The following is a 22939-nucleotide window of genomic DNA, read 5'->3' on the forward strand; positions in this document are numbered from 1 at the left end:
AGGTAACCCCGCCACTTGAGATAAGTTGTTCTTTTTAAGATTTCTTCTAAAAACGGAACATTTTCTGTTCGACGTGTGTTCACTGAACTTTTAATGCAGACGGGTATTATAGTTATAGTGTGTTGCGTTTCAAAGATATCTTCAAAAGACGCATTTACCACAAGTGGCGCGTTTATCCCGGTTGACCTTTTTTTACTACAAAGTTTTTCTATTGTATTGCTCCAGTGCTCGATTAATTTCTAGTATGACAGGATCGCATCTCACTAGCGCTCTTTAACTTACAAAACCTAAAAATCGGTCAAGAATACAAATAGCAACAAATTAAGGACATATTGATTCAATTAATAAGAACATATGAATTTAATTTCATTACAATAAGGTTTAGGAATGGTCAGTCAGGCGGCCTGACTCAGGCCAGACAAGTCTCCCCAGACGGCGGCATTACTAGTATAATATCATCTGATTACGTTCAGGGGCCCATCTCTGGGACGGTATTAGTCTAATATTATTAGTGTGTTGCCATGGTAACCCATACGACTTGACAGTTCGTGGTCATCAATATTGGTCTAATTAATACCGTTCGAGAGATGGGCCCCAGATCTATCCAATTTCACAAGTCACTGAAGTCGAGCATCATCTTAATAAACTATTTCAAAAATTACTTTAGCATGGCTTATTATCTTATTGAATCTCTTATAATCGCAACCCTTATTAGATTTTATTAAATCCTGCGAATGTTTGACATTTCGAAATGACTTTTTAGTATGTATAACCAACGACTGAACGAGTAGGCATGAGAAATTGTTTATTTCTTTATGTTTGTCTACAAGCGAATGTTGCCATTAATTTTTAAGTACAGATAGATCGATTACATCGCGAATTTCTGTTAAAGATTTGTGATAGATTGGCCAGCAAAAAAAAACCGCCGCTTAAAAAAAAATTAAGCACACGTAAAGTATATTAAAATTACAAAAAACCTACACACCCTACCTAAAGTATACCTACCTACAAATGAAGTTCATTGCCCTTTAAGCATGCAATGAAATCATTATGTATTTATACATTATACATAGTAACGCAACCTTGACTTTGAAATACGTAACCAATGCTAGGCAATCTATTAAAAAACCTACTATGAAGTCAGCGTTTCTATGTTAGTCTTTTTAAAAGGAAATCGCCTACACAAAATGGCGTATTAAAGGAAATGGCTTCCTTGACTCATCAACGTTAAAACACGTTTAAACGGCTAAATAGTTACGATGAGCTCAGGTTATGGCTCATTATTTATTTCTATCTAGTTAATATGATAATTTAAAATTAGGTTTGTGAAAATATTAAAGAGGGTTAAATTAAAGAGACTACGGTCACAAGAATAGGTACATTTAGCTAAATGTTGGTATTGGCAAAGAGGATATAATATTATACAGCGGTACTGTCATAGTAAATTTTGTAACCACAGTAAATTCACTGCCATCTATCGACACACTTTAAAACTAAAAATGAAGATTTATAAAAATACGATAAAATGTATTTAAATATGGATAAATGATTTTTTTATTTGCATTAATTATTTTTATTATAGGTATATTGACCCATGTTCTTTCTATGATATGCGTTAAAATTGTTTAATAACAAACGAAACGAGAATAGGCCAAAGGTAGTGGCGACATCTGATCGAGAATCAAATTTTCGTGATTTTCGAGGCACGTTTTTCCTTAGACTGTATCCATCTATTACGGAGTTATATCTATCTTTGATATTGGTCAGTATATCGAGAGGTGCGGGTACGCTCGCACTTATTTTTATATGTACTTGTTAAAAGGTGATGGCTACCATGACAAATACAAGCGACAATTTTAGCCTCACTTTTCCATATATCTGAGCTCTGGGCGGGCGCTTTCAAATGCACTGGGCGTAAAGACCCGATACAAATTATGATTAATTACGAGTTACGCAAAATGACAACGACGTTTTAAATCATATGTCAAACCTCCATGATGATTTTGTATCTAATCAAAATTATCATACCTATCGAACCCCTCTGGTGTTGCGGGTGTCCATGGGCGGCGGTAATCGCTTATCATCAGGTGATCCGTCTGCTCGTTTGCCTCCTATTTCATTAAAAAAAATGAAACCTGTACTCTCGATTCCGATGTTCGTTTTAAATTCGCTTCCTCATGCGACCTAAACTTAACATGAACATAATTTCACGAACACGAAAATACAAAATGCTACACGCGTAAATGCTAAAAAAACCAATAACCGATAACGCAAACACTTGCTCGTAAGAAACCTATCAACTTCCGATTCTTTGCTATAAATATAAACAACAATTATGAGAGCAAAGGCCTGGCATAAAGACTGGCTATATAAGGCTCGATCGGATACGAAACACGAGGTTACTGGGCTTGTTAAAGGCTGTAGGTACTATAATTTTTATGGCTTCATAATTATGTACCTCTACATATTGACATAAGATTAATAATTCTCCTTTTCAAATTACTTTTACGATGAAATCTAGGTTAGGATCAAAATTTAAAAACTAAATTTGGAATTTCTTATCTCAGTACTGAATTAAAATGAAAACACGACTTTTGTAGGTATATTTTTGTAGACATTTCGATTCTAAAAGCGTCCAGCCACCATTTTCAGAATTTCCTCCCTTCTAGGCTTAGGATTGTAACATTTGCACCGTAAAGACAAGTATGCAACGTAAATGCATTTTTAGTATTCCGTACAAAACTTTTCACGGAACACTTATGGGATCACTTCGGTCTTGCAAATCGGTTATTTGATAAAAAAAACAGCATTTTTATAAGTGAAAGCCACCGATATAACTTCTCAATTTAAATATTCACACAGTCACGCACTCTTATTTATTACAAATATTTTCTTAACTACATGACCTTGTACAATTTACAACACAACCATTTATTAATAAATCATGTTAGTAACAATATCAATAACAATACCAACACAATAGATCGCGATGCGCGTAAGCAAGCGCGCGTCGTCAATGCAACTGGCTGCCGACGCCAGCGCAACCTTCTTCGCCGATCGATTTCTGCGATATCTTATTTGGAACCCTGTTGATCCAAGGTTGGGTGATATATGCACGATGTGCAAATACTTATTGAGAGCAAGGTAATTTTGAAATTGATTCTGACGTAATACATTTTTCATGGCTACTTCCAAGTTTTGGAAGTCATGGCTACTTCCTTCCAAGATCAGTCGTGATCAGAAAGTACTTATTGAGGTAAGTTAAAACATATTTATATGTTGAACATTATCGTCATCTATCTACGAGTATGCAACGTTTTTAGTTATAAACTTGCTAACATTAGTGAAAAGCAATCTTGGAAAGATTACTTTAGTTGAGCGTGAAGTTGAAACGGATTTTACATCTAGTCTGCGAAGTTTTGATCTTTCTACAGAATCAAGGAGAAATAATAACTAAAGCGATTTGCACAACAAAGACTGTAGTAGTCTGAGACTGGCTTGAGAACATAGTTACTGGACTAAGTTTTAAATCATATTGCACATATCTAGACTCACTGCATTCACAAATCTGTTTGCAATTGAAACTAAGTGCAGTCAACTTTAATATATAGAGTTATGAGTAACTTTAGTTTTAGGAGCTATCAAAATAATCAAATTGAGCAATTTTCGAGTGTGTGTGTGTGTGTGTGTGTGTGTGTGTGTGGGCGCGCGGAACTTATTAAAGATAATATAATCAAGAACTACATACATTTTTTTCCACGTCTACGAATATCAACGTCACTGGGAACTAATTTAAAACATGATTTAAATAGGTGGCTCTTATCACTATTTAGATTATCTTTTTTTATGTGTATGTTTATTTTGATATTGTTGGATGTGATTGCGCTTTCTATAGTACAGTACTTCCTGTGTTATTATTTCCCGCTTTGAAATCTGTCTTTCGATGTACAATCAAGCCCTCATTTAAAACATTGATTTGCAATAACGGTGTGGCGGTTACTCCACCGACAAGAGCCATAACTATTTATTACAGATATAGGTATAACTAGTCGGCTCATAAGTTCTGTCACTGGCCTTTAAAATTTAAATTTGGAACTCCTAAAACAAAAACCGTTCTGCATTTGAATTTCGAATCTTTATTAAATATTTGAGTAGTATAATTTTGCAATTTTCTGTTTTCTTCAACATGGAGTGGACGCTTAAAGATAGCCGTACCGCAATAATTGCACTATATCGTTGTGGTCACTCGCCGACTAAAATTTTTAAGCTACTTGAAAATTTAAAATTCTCTCTAAGATTTGTGTATCGTACCATAGAAAGATACAGTGAGGTCTCTAGTTTAAATGACAAGAAAAGAAGCGGACGTCCGCGTACAGCTAGGACTCCAGCGGTTGTACAAGCAATTAGGGCACGCATTGCCAGAAATCCCGCTAGGAAACAAAAAGTTATGGCCCTCCAGATGGGTTTGAGCAAAAACACGGTGAAAAGAGTGCTTAATCAAGACCTGAGACTTCGTGCTTATAAACGAAAAACTGGCCATCTTCTCAATGGTCGGCTTAAAGCTTTAAGGCTTAAAAGATCTAAAGCTTTATTGAAGAAGTACGCTAAAAATAAGCACCGTTGTATACTGTTTTCGGACGAGAAAATTTTTGACATAGAAGAAAACTGTAATAAACAAAATGATAGAGTGTACGCTCGCAATAGTAAAGAAGCGTCTAATAGCATTCCCCGTATTCAAAGAGGTCATCACCCTTCATCTGTGATGGTTTGGCTGGGAGTTTCTTATGCGGGCGTCACTAGTATGCATTTTTGTGAGAAAGGAGTAAAAACTAGTGCCAAAGTGTACCAAGACACGGTGTTGACTAATATTGTGAAACCACTATCCCATACGATGTTTCTAAACCAGCATTGGGTTTTCCAGCAGGACTCTGCTCCAGCCCATAAGGCAAAGTCTACACAAGCCTGGCTCGCCTCCAATAAAATCGACTTTATACGGCATGAAGATTGGCCCTCCTCTAGCCCAGATCTTAATCCTTTAGACTATAAATTATGGCAGTATTTAGAGGAAAAGGTGTGCTCAAAACCTCATGCAAATCTAGACTCGCTGAAAAAATCTCTTGCTACGGCAGTGGCCAATATCGACATGAAAGTGGTGCGTGAATCCATTGACGACTGGCCACGAAGACTTCAAGCCTGTGTAGATAATTATGGCGGTCATTTTGAATAAATGTTATACATTTAGATTCTCTAGTTTTTGACATAGAAGAAAACTGTAATAAACAAAATGATAGAGTGTACGCTCGCAATAGTAAAGAAGCGTCTAATAGCATTCCCCGTATTGAAAGAGGTCATCACCCTTCATCTGTGATGGTTTGGCTGGGAGTTTCTTATGCGGGCGTCACTAGTATGCATTTTTGTGAGAAAGGAGTAAAAACTAGTGCCAAAGTGTACCAAGACACGGTGTTGACTAATATTGTGAAACCACTATCCCATACGATGTTTCTAAACCAGCATTGGGTTTTCCAGCAGGACTCTGCTCCAGCCCATAAGGCAAAGTCTACACAAGCCTGGCTCGCCTCCAATAAAATCGACTTTATACGGCATGAAGATTGGCCCTCCTCTAGCCCAGATCTTAATCCTTTAGACTATAAATTATGGCAGTATTTAGAGGAAAAGGTGTGCTCAAAACCTCATGCAAATCTAGACTCGCTGAAAAAATCTCTTGCTACGGCAGTGGCCAATATCGACATGAAAGTGGTGCGTGAATCCACTGACGACTGGCCACGAAGACTTCAAGCCTGTGTAGATAATTATGGCGGTCATTTTGAATAAATGTTATACATTTAGATTCTCTAGTTTATAAGCTTTCAAACGCTGTACAAATTATACGGAATAAACTTAAACTTTTGATTTTATTTGATACTATGTATATGACAGAACTTATGAGCCGACTAGGTACTGTAGAAGTAGATATATTGGGGTATTGGCCGCTGTAAATGATTAACACAATGTAAGTAATAAAAAGCACAGTAGGTGTAGTAAGGGTAAAAAAGTATATTAGACAATAGCTTGTTTTTGCCCTCGTTCAATAACGCACATCATTTGATTTTTAATAGCATTGCTAGTAGCATTGCTAATAGTAATGACATACTTTCCGCACTAGCATCGAAATGTACTATTCTAGTTTACACTGGAATTCATTTTTGAACGATTAGTGAAAATTAGTTTTCACCGCGGTACTTTGCGGAAGCGTTTTGAGTTTTGACTTAAAGTACCTATACCATCAGTTAAAACTAGTTTTCACTGAGGTGTTTTGGAAAACTAGTTCTAAGCTAAGGGAAAAACGGATCGTCAAGGTTTTTAAATAAAATGCATTAATATATGTGTTAAGTTTTTCAAATTAATTAACTATAAATAATAAGAGAAAACTTAGATATAATCTCATCTCTCACAGGCTGTCAAAACTAAACGTACACCTTTTACAATATTTTATAATATCCACTCCTAAGAACAACGTCGCAAGTTCTGTGACGTTAAAAGTATAATGTATGGCATTTAAACGCGGTTTTTCCAGTTAATAAGTCAAACAGTATAAATAATTGATCGTAGCTCCACGCGACATACTTCAAATAATCCATGTGTGTGAGCATTGATTAAAATGCTTCTTTAGACAGTTCTACTGCATAGTAATCGGCGGCGAGTAAAAGTATGGGATGATTGCAGTTAATGCGCATGCGATGGTTTAATAGCAATCCAATTAGTAACTATTAAGATAATCACATAAGCTGTGTACACATACTAATCAGTAATCACTTAATCAGCAGCGCAGTTGACGTCTTGATAAGTGTATTTCTTATTAGGTAAAAACGGCAGCTATCGGAATTAAAATGAGTAGCGTAATATCACCCAAAACTCATTATTAAATTATAAAACCACGGACCAACACGGACGTGGTCGGAGAAGACCACGGGGACAACGCCGTCCTCGAAACGTCGGAGGTAAATTCTAAAACGGAATTATACGCAATTAAGTCCCGTTTTATAATTTACTAATGTGTAAAAATCGTGAAAGTTTAAATCAGTGTCACGCAAAATCCAGTCCAAAATCTCCGAAAATTAAGTTGAATAGGTATCATGGTTTAGGAGTGACTATTATTTGAATCACTTAGTTTTGAGGTAACATAGTTTCATAAATAGCGGAAAAAACCCAGAAAATACTTTAAAAAAACATTGGTGTTGGTTAAGTACATACCAAGTATTGATTAACAGTTGAATTTATTAATTCATTATTTTTATAGTTGAGTGGTTTTACGGTTATTAAAAAATATATATATTTTATACAATCGTGGTATAATAAAGAGCTTTTCAGTCGAGTACCGTGTTTAGGCCACGAAGCTTGCTGGGTGGCCTAATGAAGGTACGAGATTGAAAACCTTGATTATATCACTATTGTATACCATACTTTTTCTACGAGTCATCTAAAATAATACTTTTTACAAAACCTAAATTAGGTAAGTATCAGTCGTACAAAAAACATCAACGCGTGCATAATATATAAATACCTAGGTATTACTCATGAAATAGTCGCGCGTTGGTGTCTTTTCCACTGAACCGCGGCGCCACGTGATTAGTCAAATTCATTATAGTTGACTAAACTGTTTCGAAATGAATATTATAGTTGAGTTGGGAGCCCATACATGAAAAGTACCTACTCAATTACAGTTTGGTATACGAAATCTTAATTCAACCATTACAGTCGACGAGTAGAAAAAAAGGTTATTCGTACAGGATTTAGACCTCTTGTCACTTCGGGAGAAGTCGCTCTAGAAAATGATCTGAGCTCTGAGCAGGTTGTAGCACCAATTTTTCATTAACTGCTAACTCCACCAATGCCTGCCTCAAGATGGGTTCAACTTCTTCTTAGATAGTTGGAACAGACATATTTCAAAGATTTACCGAGCGCATGCTAGTGCAACGCCCAGACAACCAAGCACGGTTTTTCAATTACTTAAAGTGGATACATAGGCCTACCGCAAAAAAAGGAAAACTAAATTACGTTATCTTCCTCTCTATCACACGAATATGGAAGAGCGAGCGGTAGACCTTCAGATAACGAGTTAGGTATATTGAGCAGTTGACTCGGTAAGCAATTCGCGGTGAGCTTTATCGCTTTATTCATCAGATAAAAAGGATCGAGTTTGCGACGATCATGCCCAAATACGAAGACCAGACGATGTGGAATCGAGGCCAGCGGCAAGTCAAATACAATACAACCGATTAATACTGGCCGCTACCAAAATTGAACATCTTTTCCGTACACCCGACCATGTGTAAAAGGTAGTACCTGTATGAAGCTTCAATAAGATACTGTGTTATTCAACTAGGCAGCATGGCAGTTGCACCTCCACCAAAAACGTATTTAAGTAACCCAAATAAGTAACGCTTTCGAGGATTCAGGGTTGCCAGCAAAAGCTTTAGCAGCTGGGAGGTCTTAAATTAAAAATAAACATGTAAAGGTCTGCTTAAGGAAAATATATGTTTACTGAAGGTTTCAGAATCAAGGTCGGCGGCATATGCTAATGTTGATAATGGACGTAATAATACCCTGTCGACGAGGGCGAGAAACGGCTTTTTTGCAGTCATATAGGGGTCAAGAACGCGGTTGTTTAAATATTACCATGCTACCATGCATGCATGCATGCATGCATGCATGCATGTTGTTTACCATTTTGCTACTGATATTTGATTTTTATCTGTATTGACATTTGTATATAATAGTTGACGATCATAATATAAATTCGTGTAGACTAGCTTAAAATAATTTATGATGTTATTTAATATTATGAAATAAATAAATCTAAATCTATTACCGCATTAAAGATGGGTCACTTGACAAGTGTCAGTAAATAAATGACCATGACTTGCTCGTTAAAAAATCTTACTTAATAAATACCACTAATAATAAATCTTACTAAATCTTAAATCTTACTAATAATATAATATAAATGTGAAAGTGGTGTCTGTTACCACTTCATGCTTAAACGCTGAATCGATTTAGATGAAGTTTGGTATGGAGATAGTGTGAGGCTCAGGAAGAACATAGGATAGTTTTTATTAATCATCATCATCATTCTACGCAGACGAAGTTGCGGACAGAAGCTAGACATATTTTTTTTAAATATTACAAACGCGATTAAGATTAAGTAACTCTATCTATCTGTCTGCCTGTTACTTCTAGTCGCTTAAACCGTTGCAGCTGCACCGATTTAGACAAAATTTGGTATGGAGATAGTTTGAGGCCCGAGGAATGAAAAAGGATAGTTTTTATCAATCATCATCATCATCCCACGTAGACGAAGTCGCGGGCATAAGCTAGTAACTTAGAAGGAATGAAGGCTCCGGTGCGATTTGTAGGTAATTATAATTATAACATAAGCGCTTATGTAAAATCTATGCAACGTATTTTTTTTTCTACTCAGGCAAGCGAAAAGCGAAGTTAAATAAAGCAAGAATTTACGTGTAATAAAAAATATATGCACAGCTTATTATCTGACTGATATCTAAATAATTAGATAAATGATACATGCGAAAATTTTAACTAAAATGTTGTGCAATAAAAAAAAACATTTGGCGAAAAGATGATTTCACGCAAAAATAAGATAATGCAAATAGAATACCAATATCATACAGTACCGCTTTTTATATTTTACGTCTAGCCAACCTTGTTTTTCTTAGGCTAAAGATAGTAACAAAAGGTAGATATATCTTCCTGTGTAATAAAAGGAATAGATATTTTGGGAAGACTAGACTTTTAGAAAGGAACAGACATTTGGTAGGTCTTTCAATCCCAATCTCACGAGTGTTTGGAGATACTTTTTTGCTACTACATTTACTAAGAGCATGCGAAAATTGCATCCTGATATAGTACACGGACAGCCTTTTAAAAACGTTTCTCATCACACCGTTGCACAACTAACCGAAGTAACCATATTCACAAGCGCATCCTTCATCGCGACATGACAGCTTATACACAATTGATCGATGTTGATTGATGCATACGTTAACGTTGCAGACATGTGCGGAAGCCATTACAATTTGGTACAGGTAGTGATTAACCAATTATGCCTGTTCTGGGCGTTGTTCGTTAATTAATTACTTGTGACTGCTAATGGAGCTATACCAGTTGACACAGTCACAGTTACTCTAAGAACAAATTAATTACTTTCTATGAAAATATTTTAATATTTTTCGGTTTGACACAGTTAGCTTTTTAGACGAAATAAACTTTACAAATGGTCAGTTGAAGGTGTTTTTAGTGATAGTCAGCAAACGAGCCACATGATAGGAAGCGGTCACCGTCGACCATGGATATAAGTGACATCGGAGGAGCCACTTATGAGCCGACCCTTGAGAACCCTGAATACCCGCTTCTTGAAGAATCCCATGTCGTAGCGCAAAGGAAATACCTGAGGAGGTAACTCATTCCACATTCAGCACGTTATGCGAAGAAACGAGCGAGATGCCCGCTTATTTTTGGTGTGGCATGTATCTAACAAGTAGGAATAAGCTTTGCTACTTTGGCAGGACGTGGGGTGGTAAAAGCGAGACAATGCACCAATTCAAAAAGTTCTTCAGAGCATTCCCTATTATAGAGACTGAAGAACAGACATGTTACTTTTGAATTACTTTGGCTCAGAAGTAACGTATGTAAGATATGGCTCATGCAGATTTTTTTTGAAAGTAAGAGCAATATTAGTTTTCAACTTAGGGGAAATACAATTATTCCACACAGTTGAGGTGCGGAGAGAAGCTAGTATTATAGGTATATACTACTTAATAAAAGCTTCAGTAATATAATACTAGCTCAAATTTCTTTGGCATCTAATAACGTATTACGCTCCGGCCCAACATCGCACTGCCCTGTAGTTTCAAGTCGTAAAAAAAGTCCTTAAAGATAATCTTATTAATAAAATAGGAGCAAGCAGTCACAAAAAATTTCAAATCGTGCATGGAAAAGCACCCTTATTCATAAAAGACCCATTCAAACCATAAATCATACTTCATGACAAAATGAAATAGCTCGAAACAAAGTCATGCCATGTAAGCATTGCCACCGTAAGTGGTATGAAATTGAAGCGCCCGATGTTTTACATACAATATCACGACATCTCCTTATCCGTGGAATTCTTGACCCTATTACATCCGATAAGTTGTACAACAAGTCTTACAAGACTTAGATACAGTGCTGTTTTGTCTAGCCGTCTAAGGTATCGTGTGCAAAAACGTGTACATACAAATGTACTTGTCCTTAACTTCTAACATTAAGGAGAGACTTTAAACCGGAAAATGCGTGCCTAATATAATCTGATATCTAAATTTACATACTACAATGTTTGTAAAGGTTTTCAGGCAAAACGAACCATTATGGTGGATGTAGTTAACTAGTTAAGGTTAATTTCTAATAGACCCCTGAAAACAACATATTTAGGCGAAGGGCTGACGGGGCATTGGTTTCTCAGGCATATGCTGTCCTCAAACCCCTAAATTAAAGCGACTGATCTACAAAATACCAAGGTATCTCCATAGCTGTGTACTCTTGATCTAGTTGCGTTGCATCCAATAAGTTATCTGTTCTGGACTACCTAATTGGATAGACTGATACAGCACAAAGATTATCTAACATCTAAACCTCAAAAGTACTGCGAGCATATTGGCTTCAAAATAATCAAAAAAAATTGCAAGATGTTGCAAATAACCGTGATGTTTGTGTGGCCGTTTATATGTAACAAACAGACATCTTTTTCGCAGACTAATGAATGGGCAATTTAAGAGGGGGCGTAATGCCAGTAAATTAAATAGAAGGGGACAATTGATAGATATGGCGCGCCCGCGCCGATATAGTACAAGATTTTGGTTGGAGTCTGCCCTTGCAAAAAATATAGTCTTGTTTCCGTGTGAATTTTTCGTGGCTTTTTCTCTTGATTAAAACTTGTAAAGATTCAATATAGTAACTACAATTTTGCATCACCCCCCTTACGACCTGACTGGAATCCTACAAAAGGTAAAGCTTCATCAATTTTCATATACCAAAATGTTGAGTCCATGCAGTTAGTCGAGCGAGAGTAAAGTAGAATAAGATCATTCACCCTCAAGATTTTACGGCAAAATTAAAGCAATAAGCCCCTGCTGCGTCTCCAATACTTTTATTATGCAATAATAAATAGCTAATAAAGCGATATTTATTTACTGTGAGGTTCCTACTATAAACATGATAGTTATTGATATCAAATTCAATCTTTAAAAGATATCGTTATTGAGAGAAGTAATTGCGTACAATCTGAATAAAGAATTTTATTATATATTTTAAGGGTAATTTACGGATTTCACAAGGGCATAGAACCATAGTACTAGAACTAATCTTACAGTGTTAGAAATTAATGATAATTGTTGGTATACAAAAAAGTAAAAAACCGTACAAGTGCGAATCGGGCTCGCCCACCGAGGGTTTCGTACTTTTTAGTATTTGTTGTTATAGCGGCAATAAAAATACATCATCTGTGAAAATTTCAACTGTCTAGCTATCACGGTTCATGAGATACAGCCTGGTGACAGACGGACAGCGGAATCTTAGTAATTTTAGCCTATTTGCACAAATGGCAGTGTATCATCAAAAGAATATCAAGGAAAAAATGAATACATTAACATAAGTACCCTAGGGCTAACACAAACAGAAAATATATAGCGAAACCCAGATCACGTAATATTCAGGCCGCTTAAGAAGTCAACCGGTGGTGCATAAAATACCCGCAATGTTGGTATGGACCTTATTTGCGTAGTTTCACCTTCCGCCATATATTTTTACGTTAGTGAAGAGCGTTCGTATTTTGTCATGCTACTTCTGTCAACCTCAGTACTTATTGTACTGAGACTGACTGAAATAGCATAACACGTTCGTGCGTTTCCGTGAAAATACGATGGCAAACAATTATGCACCACTACACTACATCTGTAATCAAATACAGTAGCGAATGAAATGTGCAAATTATAATAAGTAGCAGCACACGGCAACTTTTCTCAATGATACCATCACGATAAAAGCAAAATACTGGATCTAAAGTCGTGTGCAGAGTCAAAACCCCTTTTGAATAAGCTAGCGCACAAAACAATGGAGTATCAGCAACGAAGTCTATGATGCAGATCGCTGCAAAAAGTCAGTGTGCAAGCTCTTAAACGCAGTTGACAAATACCTAAGCTTAACACGAATGGATCATATTTTTATTGGCATTTTAGCTTGTCATTTATTCAGTGTTGTAACTGTTGGTAAACCTGAAATAAATCAAAATACTGGGAGCTCAGGATTATTTACTTACCGATTCACCGCCAGAGTCAATCCCGTTTTCAACTAAGATGTCTTCAAATAAAACGTCGGCTTCACAAGGCGAACAAAGATTACTGAGCAATTCACTGAACCGTTCAACTTTACCAACACACACAGCCCCCAACAAACCCCCCACTTCCACATCCTTAACCATTGGCACTACTACACTATCTTCTAGTTTCACAATAACGTCTAACTTCTTAATCGCTGGTTCTTTCATAATAGGAATGTAACTTTTGGGACTATTATTGAGCACATTGGTTAAATTAATATCCAAATAATTATCGTTATTATTCAGCTGTTTCGTCTGAACTTTCTCCTCTTCGACGACAGATCTATTAAATAAATCTTCAAATTTTTCCTTTTCCAAACTAGGAGAAATGCTTTTATCAAGTAAAACTTCATTCAAAATTTCCTCTCCGTTGACATGTAAGTCAATTGTTACGGTTTCTTCACTTTCTACATCACCATCTTTAGATTCAATGTCTTTAATTTCAATTTGAGTCTTCTCTAACTTCAAACCGCTGTTTTCGTTAACATTCTTTTCTTTATGACTACTGACTAATAAATTAAGTTTGTCTTTTTCTAAAATATTTTTACTGGAATGTTTAGGTTTCGATCTAATAGCACCAATTGCCTTTTCAGAAAGGCACGTGTCAGGAATGGCTTTCTGATTCTCCTTCTGATTACTAGTCCTTTTGTTGAGAGTGGACTTAGTTTTATCTCTATCTATTATTTTCGAGCTCTTGGCCGATTTGTTTTTATTATCTTCTAGAAGAGATTGAACGGAAGAACTTCTGGTGGATTTTCTAGGAGGCAGCGAGGAATCAGAATGGTTGGCGGCGGCAGCTCTTAAGCGTGAAGTGCGTGTAGTTCTAATAGGCACTGAAGTAGAAATAGAGTTGAGGTTCAATTCTGAAGAGGATTTAAGATTAGCAGTCGTTTCCTCCAAAGGCGTCCGCTCCGTTCTTCTCGGGCGCCTGAAAACAAAGTCATATCGAATGTTATGTTCATTTAGAAAATAGCATTATCATTGACTTAAATAAATTATCAATTTTATTGGAAACTACTGAGCAGTTTTTCTCAGAATAGACATAAATTGTGCCTTATTATGCTGTGAACATAAATACTGTGAATCAAACGAGAAACGTCAAATAAAATCTTGTCCATTCATAATTGTGAAATGTACCTATGTCTGTGCAAATCAGTAACGGAATGAAATAATAGTAGGCCAATTAAAGTGGAGGTGTCCGGCAAAGGCAGATAGTCCAAGTCATATAGTAGTGGTCAATGTTTTGTCTACCAACTTCCTAGTCACATATTCGGTAGATAGCGACAAAATCATGAACTGGTACATGACTGAGAGAAGTGGCCAGAAAAAGTGGCCTTTCATATTCATCATCAACGTCATCAGCCTGTGTCAGTCCACAGCTGGACAAAGTCCTTTTTAGGGTTCCGTACCCAAAGGGTAAAAACGGGACCCTATTACTAAGACTCCGCTGTCCGTCTGTCTGTCACCAGGCTGTATCTAATGAACCGTGATAGCTAGACAGTTGAAACTTTCACAGATGATGTCTTTCTGTTGCCGCTATAACAACAAATACTAAAAACAGAATAATATAAGTAAATATTTAAGTGGGGCTCCCTACAACAAACGTGATTTTTTGCTGGTTTTTTCCGTAATGGTACGAAACCCTTTGTGCGCGAGTCCGACTCGCACTTGGCCGGTTTTTCATGTTACGCCACTATGATGAGGCTTTGACTCATCAGTAAGTGCAAGAAGGTCGATTATTGAACTCACCTTTGCGTGACATTTTCTGAGAAAAGCGTCGCCGTTCTCGCCGTAAGTTGCTTCCTCCTTTCTTCTTTATACTTCTGTATCCTAGCCGCTCGGGCCTCGTCCTGAGGCTGACTCATGACGTTCGTGCTGTGACGTCACGTACGCCAGCAACCCAGTTTCCTGGCTCGGTCTTCAGATTTAACATGGATCTCGTCTAGCATAGCGACATTAAGCGCGTAGGGCGGAATAGTTGGCAGTGATGAATACAGGCTAAGGCTGGAGGTAGGTGAAGAAGGCGCGCGTGGTGATGACCTGGAAAAGACAAAGTAAACTTTACATAAAAGTACACGTTACATAAAATTAAATTTCCTTTAATTTATTTCATTTTCTCTTTCTGCTTAGCATTACTAAGTTTCCGCGAGCTTGCTGGCTGCAGCGTCACATTCTATAGAAATGTTTCTGTCTCCAACATGTTGCTGTGTGGCCATATAATGTGAGAATGTGACACAGTACGCAACGTGCGGGTCATCAGAGACCAAGGCCTAAGAATTATGCGTACCTTAGGAAAGCGAACTTACGAGTAAACCATTTATAGCCGAGCCAGGCATGCGATTTCCAAACCAGAGGTCGTAAGTTCGAACCCTTGCTAGTAACTACATATCCTGGCTCGGAATTTTAAGCTTGGCTTTTCATTTGACATTCACCACAAGCTATTTGCAAAAAGGAAACTTTGTGAGGTAATTCTTTCTTCTCTTCTCTTTGGATTAAAAAGGATTAAGCAATAGTCGCTTACATAGAATCTAGTGCATCAGTTAACACTTGGGATTAGCCTTAACCTGAGCCACTGAGCTCCTATAGGATGCTGAGGAGGAGGTTCCTAGCGAAATCAGGTCGCGTCGTCAGAATCGAAACGAAAAGAATGACATTTTTATCTCTCCCATGTCATGACACTCATGACCAGGCTTTAGCCGTTCCAGCATCGACAAATGTGGTGACTATACTTCGAACACGGTAAGCGTTTGTAATATCGCAGACCACAGTTCACGTGAGTTTAGAGGTCGAAGGTAAGCTCGCAGAGCGCGAACAATGAATGTTTAATTTATTGACACACGTCACGTATAGCGGAACGTTACGATAAGTGAGACATCAAAGCCTTTGTTCCATTGTAATGTTGTCGGTAACCGTAACGAGATTACCTATTAGATGCTTTGAGAAGAAAGGGTGATTAAGATGTCTGTTGTCTTACGCGGGTTCAAGAAAATGGTATGCTATATGCAGAAAGTGCGATATACGAAGATCGGTAACGGTAATAGTTAAAAACGGATTTTTTTTAGACGGAATTTTATCGACGTGCAATGTGTATAATTGTATAACGTAATATTTGTACCATAAGACTCCAAAAAGTAGACGTGACGGTACACACAAAATAAGTACCTACATAGTTTGATTAACACCGCTCCTAGTCTTTGGCGTGCTGCACGATACTGGTTGATCCCAATAAGCTAAAAACTGTAAGATAATAAACTGGCTATCGACCGTCTATTGTTGCATTTGGCGCCCTTTTATATTACGTTTTTACTTACTTCACATAATACTAAATAAGCTTCACGCAGCCAAGAATTCGACCAGTTTGTATTAGATAAACGTAACAGCATAAGCGGTAGACCTGAAATTGAATTTTTACTGTTTTCTACTGAAGAAAACATAAAATTCTCAATACGCTTCAATATTGAAAGTGACAGATGTTACTGAATGCTGGCCATTTTCTTATAAATGAAAAAGACTTAGAAGTGTGGACTTATTCAACAGCGTAGTATTTACTACCATCCTTGAGTTGAAGCAGTCAGCGCCAAACGAAGTAGATTTTTAAAATCAACCTTATGTTCTGATCGTACGGTTTTGTCATACTTTTGGGAGCTTAGGTGTTAATCCAGTCGCTTACAGAGTCCAACGCTAACGCGAAGTGCGCTGGTCTTAGTAGACAATGTTATGGACCTTGTCGTCAGTCACATTGGTTTTGGTCGAACGTTTATGTTATGCATTAGATAGGAATAACAGTCCTTATCCTGTTCACTGCCTCTGGTGATGACTGTACTCAGAGCATAGATAACGTCCCTTAGTATACGCATTATGAAAAGCATAGAAGATTCGCGCTTATCTAACATAGACGCTCGCATGAAATACTTGACGCTGTAATAAAATTCAGTTGCAGCATACCATAGTTTATATTATAATTGAATTTAATTTATACTACGAAAGCCTGTTATTTATTTTGATTTTTAGACACCTCAAATTTTCATTTATGTATTTTCAGCATAGGTTGTAAATGTCTAATTCTGAATTGAGCGGTCACACTCGTGCTTTACAAGTGCCCAGTATAAAAATACAGTAAATTTACATATATATGGTGAACAAAAATATGCTCCATCTAAAGGATGATCTGATACTTTAAGCTAGATCAGAGGCCACATTAGTTATTCACTGCACCAGCTGCTACTGTATAATAAACTTAACTCTTATACATACGAAGCTTAAGACAGCAATTTGAATAATAAATTGACTATTGCAAGTAACTTGTTTCCAGCAAATCCGAATACAAATGAGATTAAAATGTTAATGTCGTATCTATTATGCATTTTAGATGACGTTTAACACTTTATTTTTAGTTGTAGCATATCAATGCCAGTCGTACGTAACGGTGTATTTCAATAGAAATTTATATGAAAGTAGCTGCCATCTGACCTTCCAATCAAGAAGGAAAACTTATGACTGGCCAGCGACATGTGATAGGTACTAAAAATTACCACAAAAATGAAATAGAAATAAAAAATGAAAAAATGAATGAAATGAAGTAGAAATGGTATTTTTAACACACTGAGATTAAGCAATTCTGATGCTTTTGCCTCTTGATCCATAACGGAACCAAGATTTCACAAAGTTAGTTCATAATTTTACCTTTGGAATTTTATTTAAATTACAATATCTTCTTCTTCTTCTTCTTCTTCCTGCCCTTAATCCCAACTTCATTTGGGGTCGGGCCTTCTTGTGCGCTTGCGCCAGGCCAGTCTGTCCTGGGTTGTCAACAATGGGATATTCTGGGTTTTTAGGTCCCTCTCGACGGTGTACCACCAAGTGGCGGGCGGTCTGCCTCTGCCTCTTGGTCGCTGCGTGCTATTAATGTCCAGCATTGTTTTTACGGGGTGGCTATCGTCTCGCCTCATGACGTGCCCGTACCATCTTAGTCGCCCCTCCTTGACCTTCTCGGCTATTGGTGCAACTTTGAAGGAACCTCTTACATATTCGTTCCGCACTTTATCTAAGCGCGTCACGCCTCCTGCCCACCGGAGCATTTTCATCTCTGCTGTGTGGAGCTTTTGCTCGTGCTTCCTCAAAGTTGCCCAGCCTTCGGAACCATATGTCATGGTAGGTCTGACGGCCGCCTTATATACTTTGCCCTTAGTTTTTATTGGCACTTTTCTATCACACAGAACGCCGGACAGCGTTCTCCATTTAAGCCAAGCCGTATTAATTCGATGGTCCACATCTAGGTCGATTTTTGAGTCATGTGTCAGCATAGAGCCGAGGTATTTAAAACGCGACACCTTTGGGATTTTATTTCCGTCCACTACAAGATTACAGCCAACCTCTTCCGTTCCGCCAGTCGCATTCCATAAACTCCGTTTTGGTGCGGCTCACTCGCAGACCGTGTTTTTCAATTTCAGCTACCCATACGTCTAAAACTTTTTGGAGCTCTGATGCGGTGTTCTCCACTAGCACTATGTCGTCTGCATACAATAAACTCCATGGGATCTCTTTTTGGATGTTTCTTGTGATGTAATCCATACTCAGGTTAAATAATAATGGGCTCAAAGCCGATCCCTGGTGTACTCCTACTTCGACTTTAAACGGGTGGGTTATACCGGCGGAGCTACGGATCTGGGTGGTGACATCCTGATACATGTCTCGGATCAAGTCAATGTAAACTTCAGGCACTTTCTGCGATCGGAGCGACTGCCATACCAGCTTTCTCGGGACCCTATCGAATGCCTTTTCGAGGTCAATAAAGACCATATACAGATTTTCCTTATTTATTTTGTATTTGTCCATAAGTATTCTTAAAGTCTGTATAGCCTCTATGGTAGATCTTCCTGCAGTAAAGCCGAACTGGTTTTCTGTGGTTTTAGCAATCGCTGTTAGCCGTGCTCCAATGACTCTTTCCCACAGCTTTAGGGTGTGCGATGTTAACTTTATACCCCTGTAGTTGTTACAATTAGCGACGTCGCCTTTATTTTTGTATATGGGACAAAGATAGCTCCTGCGCCAAGAGTGTGGTATTTGTCGCTGTATCAAAATCCTATTGAAGAGATTTGCTAGCCAGGGCAATGAATCCTCTCCCAATACTTTCCAGATGTCAGCCGGAACGTTATCAGGTCCGACGGATTTGTGGTACTTCATTTGACGTAATGCGTGTTTTATTTCTGTCGGTGATATACAGTCTATAGGTCCCTCAGAAGGTGGTAGCTGGGGTAGTGTCTCACTAGCATACTCTTCATTAAGGAGTGTTTCATAATAATGTTTCCATCTACGGTTTATTGATACATTATCTGTCAGTAATCTACCTTGATCGTCTTTTATGTATTTATTGTATTTGATATCCAGTGATGATTTGTGGCGTTGTTTAGCAATTTTGAATATGGAAGTTTCATCAGGAGCGCTTTCTAATTTCTCATAAAACTTTTGGTTGGACATTGCTCTTGTTTGTGCGACTGCAGTTTTTGTTATGGTTTTCAACGTTTTGTAACCCTCTCGGTCTTCCTCTAACCCAGATTTTTGCCATAGTTTAAACGCGTCGCGCTTAGCATTGATTAATTCTTTGATATCGCTATTCCACCATGTAGTGTCTTTTGCCATAGCAAGGCCACCTTTAGATACGCCGAGTAACTTTCTTGCGTTTTCCTGACAATACGCTTCAAAATCTGTCCACTTTTGGTGCGCCGGCTTTTCTTTGTCTTCAATATCTTGATTTAAATAGGTTTTTATACGGTCAATGAACTGGTTACCCTTGGCACTGTGTATGTTCTTCCATTTTATTCGCTCGGTTTTGTCTACGTCTAATTTAAATTACAATATAAAGTTTACAAACATTACATCTAGTGCCAAATCGCTAATTTGGTGTACAATATGAAACAAATGTACTTCACGTCAAACTAATTATGTAATGTTTCATACAAATCCTAATGGATCTTGGTCAGGGTTCTATTTAGGCGAGTGTCTCAAAGATCTACCGACATACATCCTTGTTCTACTTATTACGTAGCAAAGTACTTATCTAACTAAACTACATTATATCAGTCGTTAGCAAAACGTAAAACGTCTTACACGGTATTTATACAAATTAAATTATACACAATGTCAATACCAATTACGGTTTACTGGGCAAACAGAAATATTTCTTAAGCCAGACGATTATTATTTAGTTATTTATCCTGTTTGTTTGTCTGTTTGTTTACATTTTGGATCTTTGCGTGGATATATCTATACCTACACGGAGCAATATATGACAACCACATTTACAGCGCGTTATTTTCCAGCAACGGGATACTTCCCGTCGTCATAAAGGGCAGCCAATTCCCCAACGTGACATAGAAAAGCGTAGGTTTAGTCTAGTCAGAAAAGTCAGTGAGTCAAGAAATTAGCTTTCTCATTTTGCCGCGTGGCGTAACTCGTTAGTAAAATTGCATTTCGCAGAAAACAAGATCAGACGATTCTCAGTAATTGAAGTTCAACAAAAAGGAAATTGGATTGGGTTGACTCCTTTCCTATTTCACAGTGTTATTGTTTCCAATATTAGCCAGTTATTAAGTTGGTTAAAAAGTTATTATAACGGAGTTACGAGAGAGCGCAATCTTTCTCTCAGTTCACAATCGAATGTGAAGAACTTACATTTGAATCGACGTGTCCAATTTCGTTCAAAAAGCGCTTCTACATTTTTATAAATAAAATTAAGTGTCTCGAGTTCCCATTTTATTGAAGGTAAAACATATTGCGTGCTCTCGCACTCTGATTCACCCGTCGCGGGACGATTACGTCGAATTTGCGTCTAGCGACTTGATTCACCAGCCAGAGAAATCTAGTTCCTAATAGCATGTATTAAGGTCTTCGAAAATCCCATTTTGCGGATACCAACCACGCACGGATCCGCATAGCTAACGCACTGCAAAAACGTTGCGATTAATAGCGCAGAAAATAAAAGTGGTTCACGTTATCGATGTATAATTTTACTGGGACATTGACACTCGGTAATTTCTTCCTTATTTCTTTTTCCCACGTTACTTAAGATTGGTCAGTCTAACATTTTTATACCTGGGTCACAGAATAATTAATAGTACTAGGAACAGAAGGTTCACTCTCTAACAAAACGCGTCTATTACGTTAGATATGATCGCAAGGTAACGCAAGCGCGAGCTGGCGTCCGTTCCGTAGCGGTGCGCTGCAACTACTACTGCTAGACACCAAAATTGGTGTGCGCCGCATGTACTTGTAGCGACGCGGCTAAATCGCGGAGTGAGCCACGCCTGCCTGCGTAAGTAAGCTATTTTTTAAAACAAAGTGTAATAAAAACACTGATTAAAACTTTCACGATTTTTACTCATTATTATTTACAACGACGCCCCCCCCCCCCCCACAACGCGGCGCCGTCCTCGAAACGTCGGAGGTAAAAGTTGTAAATAATAATACAGTGTAACAAAATAGCAAGACACAGAGACAATTATTGGGTTTACTAATGTATTGCCAAAAATCGTTTCCCAAAGTATTACTTCCCAAACTATTTTACGCAAATTATCATTTGGCAAAATTTCATTTCGCAAATTTTCATAATCCAACCTAACCTAACCCAACCTAGTACGTCATTTTCATTTCGCAATATGGGGTTGGGAAATGAAATGGTTGCGAAGTAAAAAACTTGCTAAAATTTCATTTGGGAAATGAAACTGATGCCATAAGTTTGTTGGGAAGTGAAATTTGGCGAAAAATATTTTGGCTAAACGGCGGTATCCCCAATTATTGCAAACGTGATTTGTTAAATAAGGGACGATCCGGGACACGCTTTGCAATTCCAATAAAAGCTTACCAAACGTACTAGACTTCACACTAATAGACTTTCAGTTAATCTTAAACGTATTGGAAATTGAATATCGACACGTGAAGACACACCCATGTAAGAAGATCTGAATTTATCGAAAGAAATTCCAAGTCCCTTTGAAATCGTCGTGATAACCAGATCAGTTTGACAAATGTATTTATTTAAGTTAAGTGTTCTTATTATTAATTAATCAATCAATTACTTATTATGAATTTTAATATTGGAATTTTAATCTATTAATTATACTATTAGACATTTTTTTTTTTTTTGAAAATTTGCATGTCGTTATGAAAAACACGTTTAAAAAAACAACATCTGTATTTTAGAATTAAGTATTCTTGCAAATAAAGAATCTTTATCTTTATCAGTATTCGAGTCGCGCCGCCACTTTCAAGATATTCACATGAATCGAATTTAAACTGTTGTGAGACATGATAACATTAAATCATTTTACGGTTTAGACTCACTTCACTTTAATATTCACATGAATTGAGCTAACATGAATTTGCGGAAAATAGAAATATCAAGTGTTAATATGCAGAATATAAATGTCGATATGATTCGAGCTGTTTGCTTATATAAACTAGGAACTTTCCGTTTGAGATAAACGATATGTCCCGTGATTGATAGTTTTATAC

The 22939-nt window shown here is 37.4% G+C and overlaps 2 protein-coding genes across 4 annotated transcripts in view; both read right to left on the reverse strand.

Moving 5' to 3' along the window:
- Positions 1–22939, reverse strand: part of LOC134745597 (supervillin-like) — a 247688-nt gene that overhangs the window by 193663 nt on the left and 31086 nt on the right. For all 3 annotated transcript variants that reach the window (XM_063679671.1, XM_063679673.1, XM_063679672.1), the window contains exons 2-3: positions 15179–15469; positions 13370–14357 (exon numbers count right to left, since the gene is read on the reverse strand). In XM_063679671.1, coding sequence (XP_063535741.1) covers positions 13370–14357; positions 15179–15294 — 1104 coding nt within the window. In that variant the 5' untranslated portion in view covers positions 15295–15469. The remainder of the gene's footprint in view (positions 1–13369; positions 14358–15178; positions 15470–22939) is intronic.
- LOC134745693 (uncharacterized) lies at positions 18181–18579 on the reverse strand. Its single transcript, XM_063679809.1, has one exon. It carries the CDS (start codon positions 18577–18579, stop codon positions 18181–18183), a length of 399 nt encoding a protein of 132 aa, XP_063535879.1.

This window comes from Cydia strobilella, chromosome 11 (genome assembly GCF_947568885.1).
Source record: "Cydia strobilella chromosome 11, ilCydStro3.1, whole genome shotgun sequence".
In the NCBI taxonomy this organism is placed as follows: domain Eukaryota; kingdom Metazoa; phylum Arthropoda; class Insecta; order Lepidoptera; family Tortricidae; genus Cydia; species Cydia strobilella.

Excerpts from the sequence above, each read along its gene's own strand:
- LOC134745693 (XM_063679809.1), bottom strand. The coding sequence starts at position 18,579 with ATGACATATGGTTCCGAAGGCTGGGCAACTTTGAGGAAGCACGAGCAA.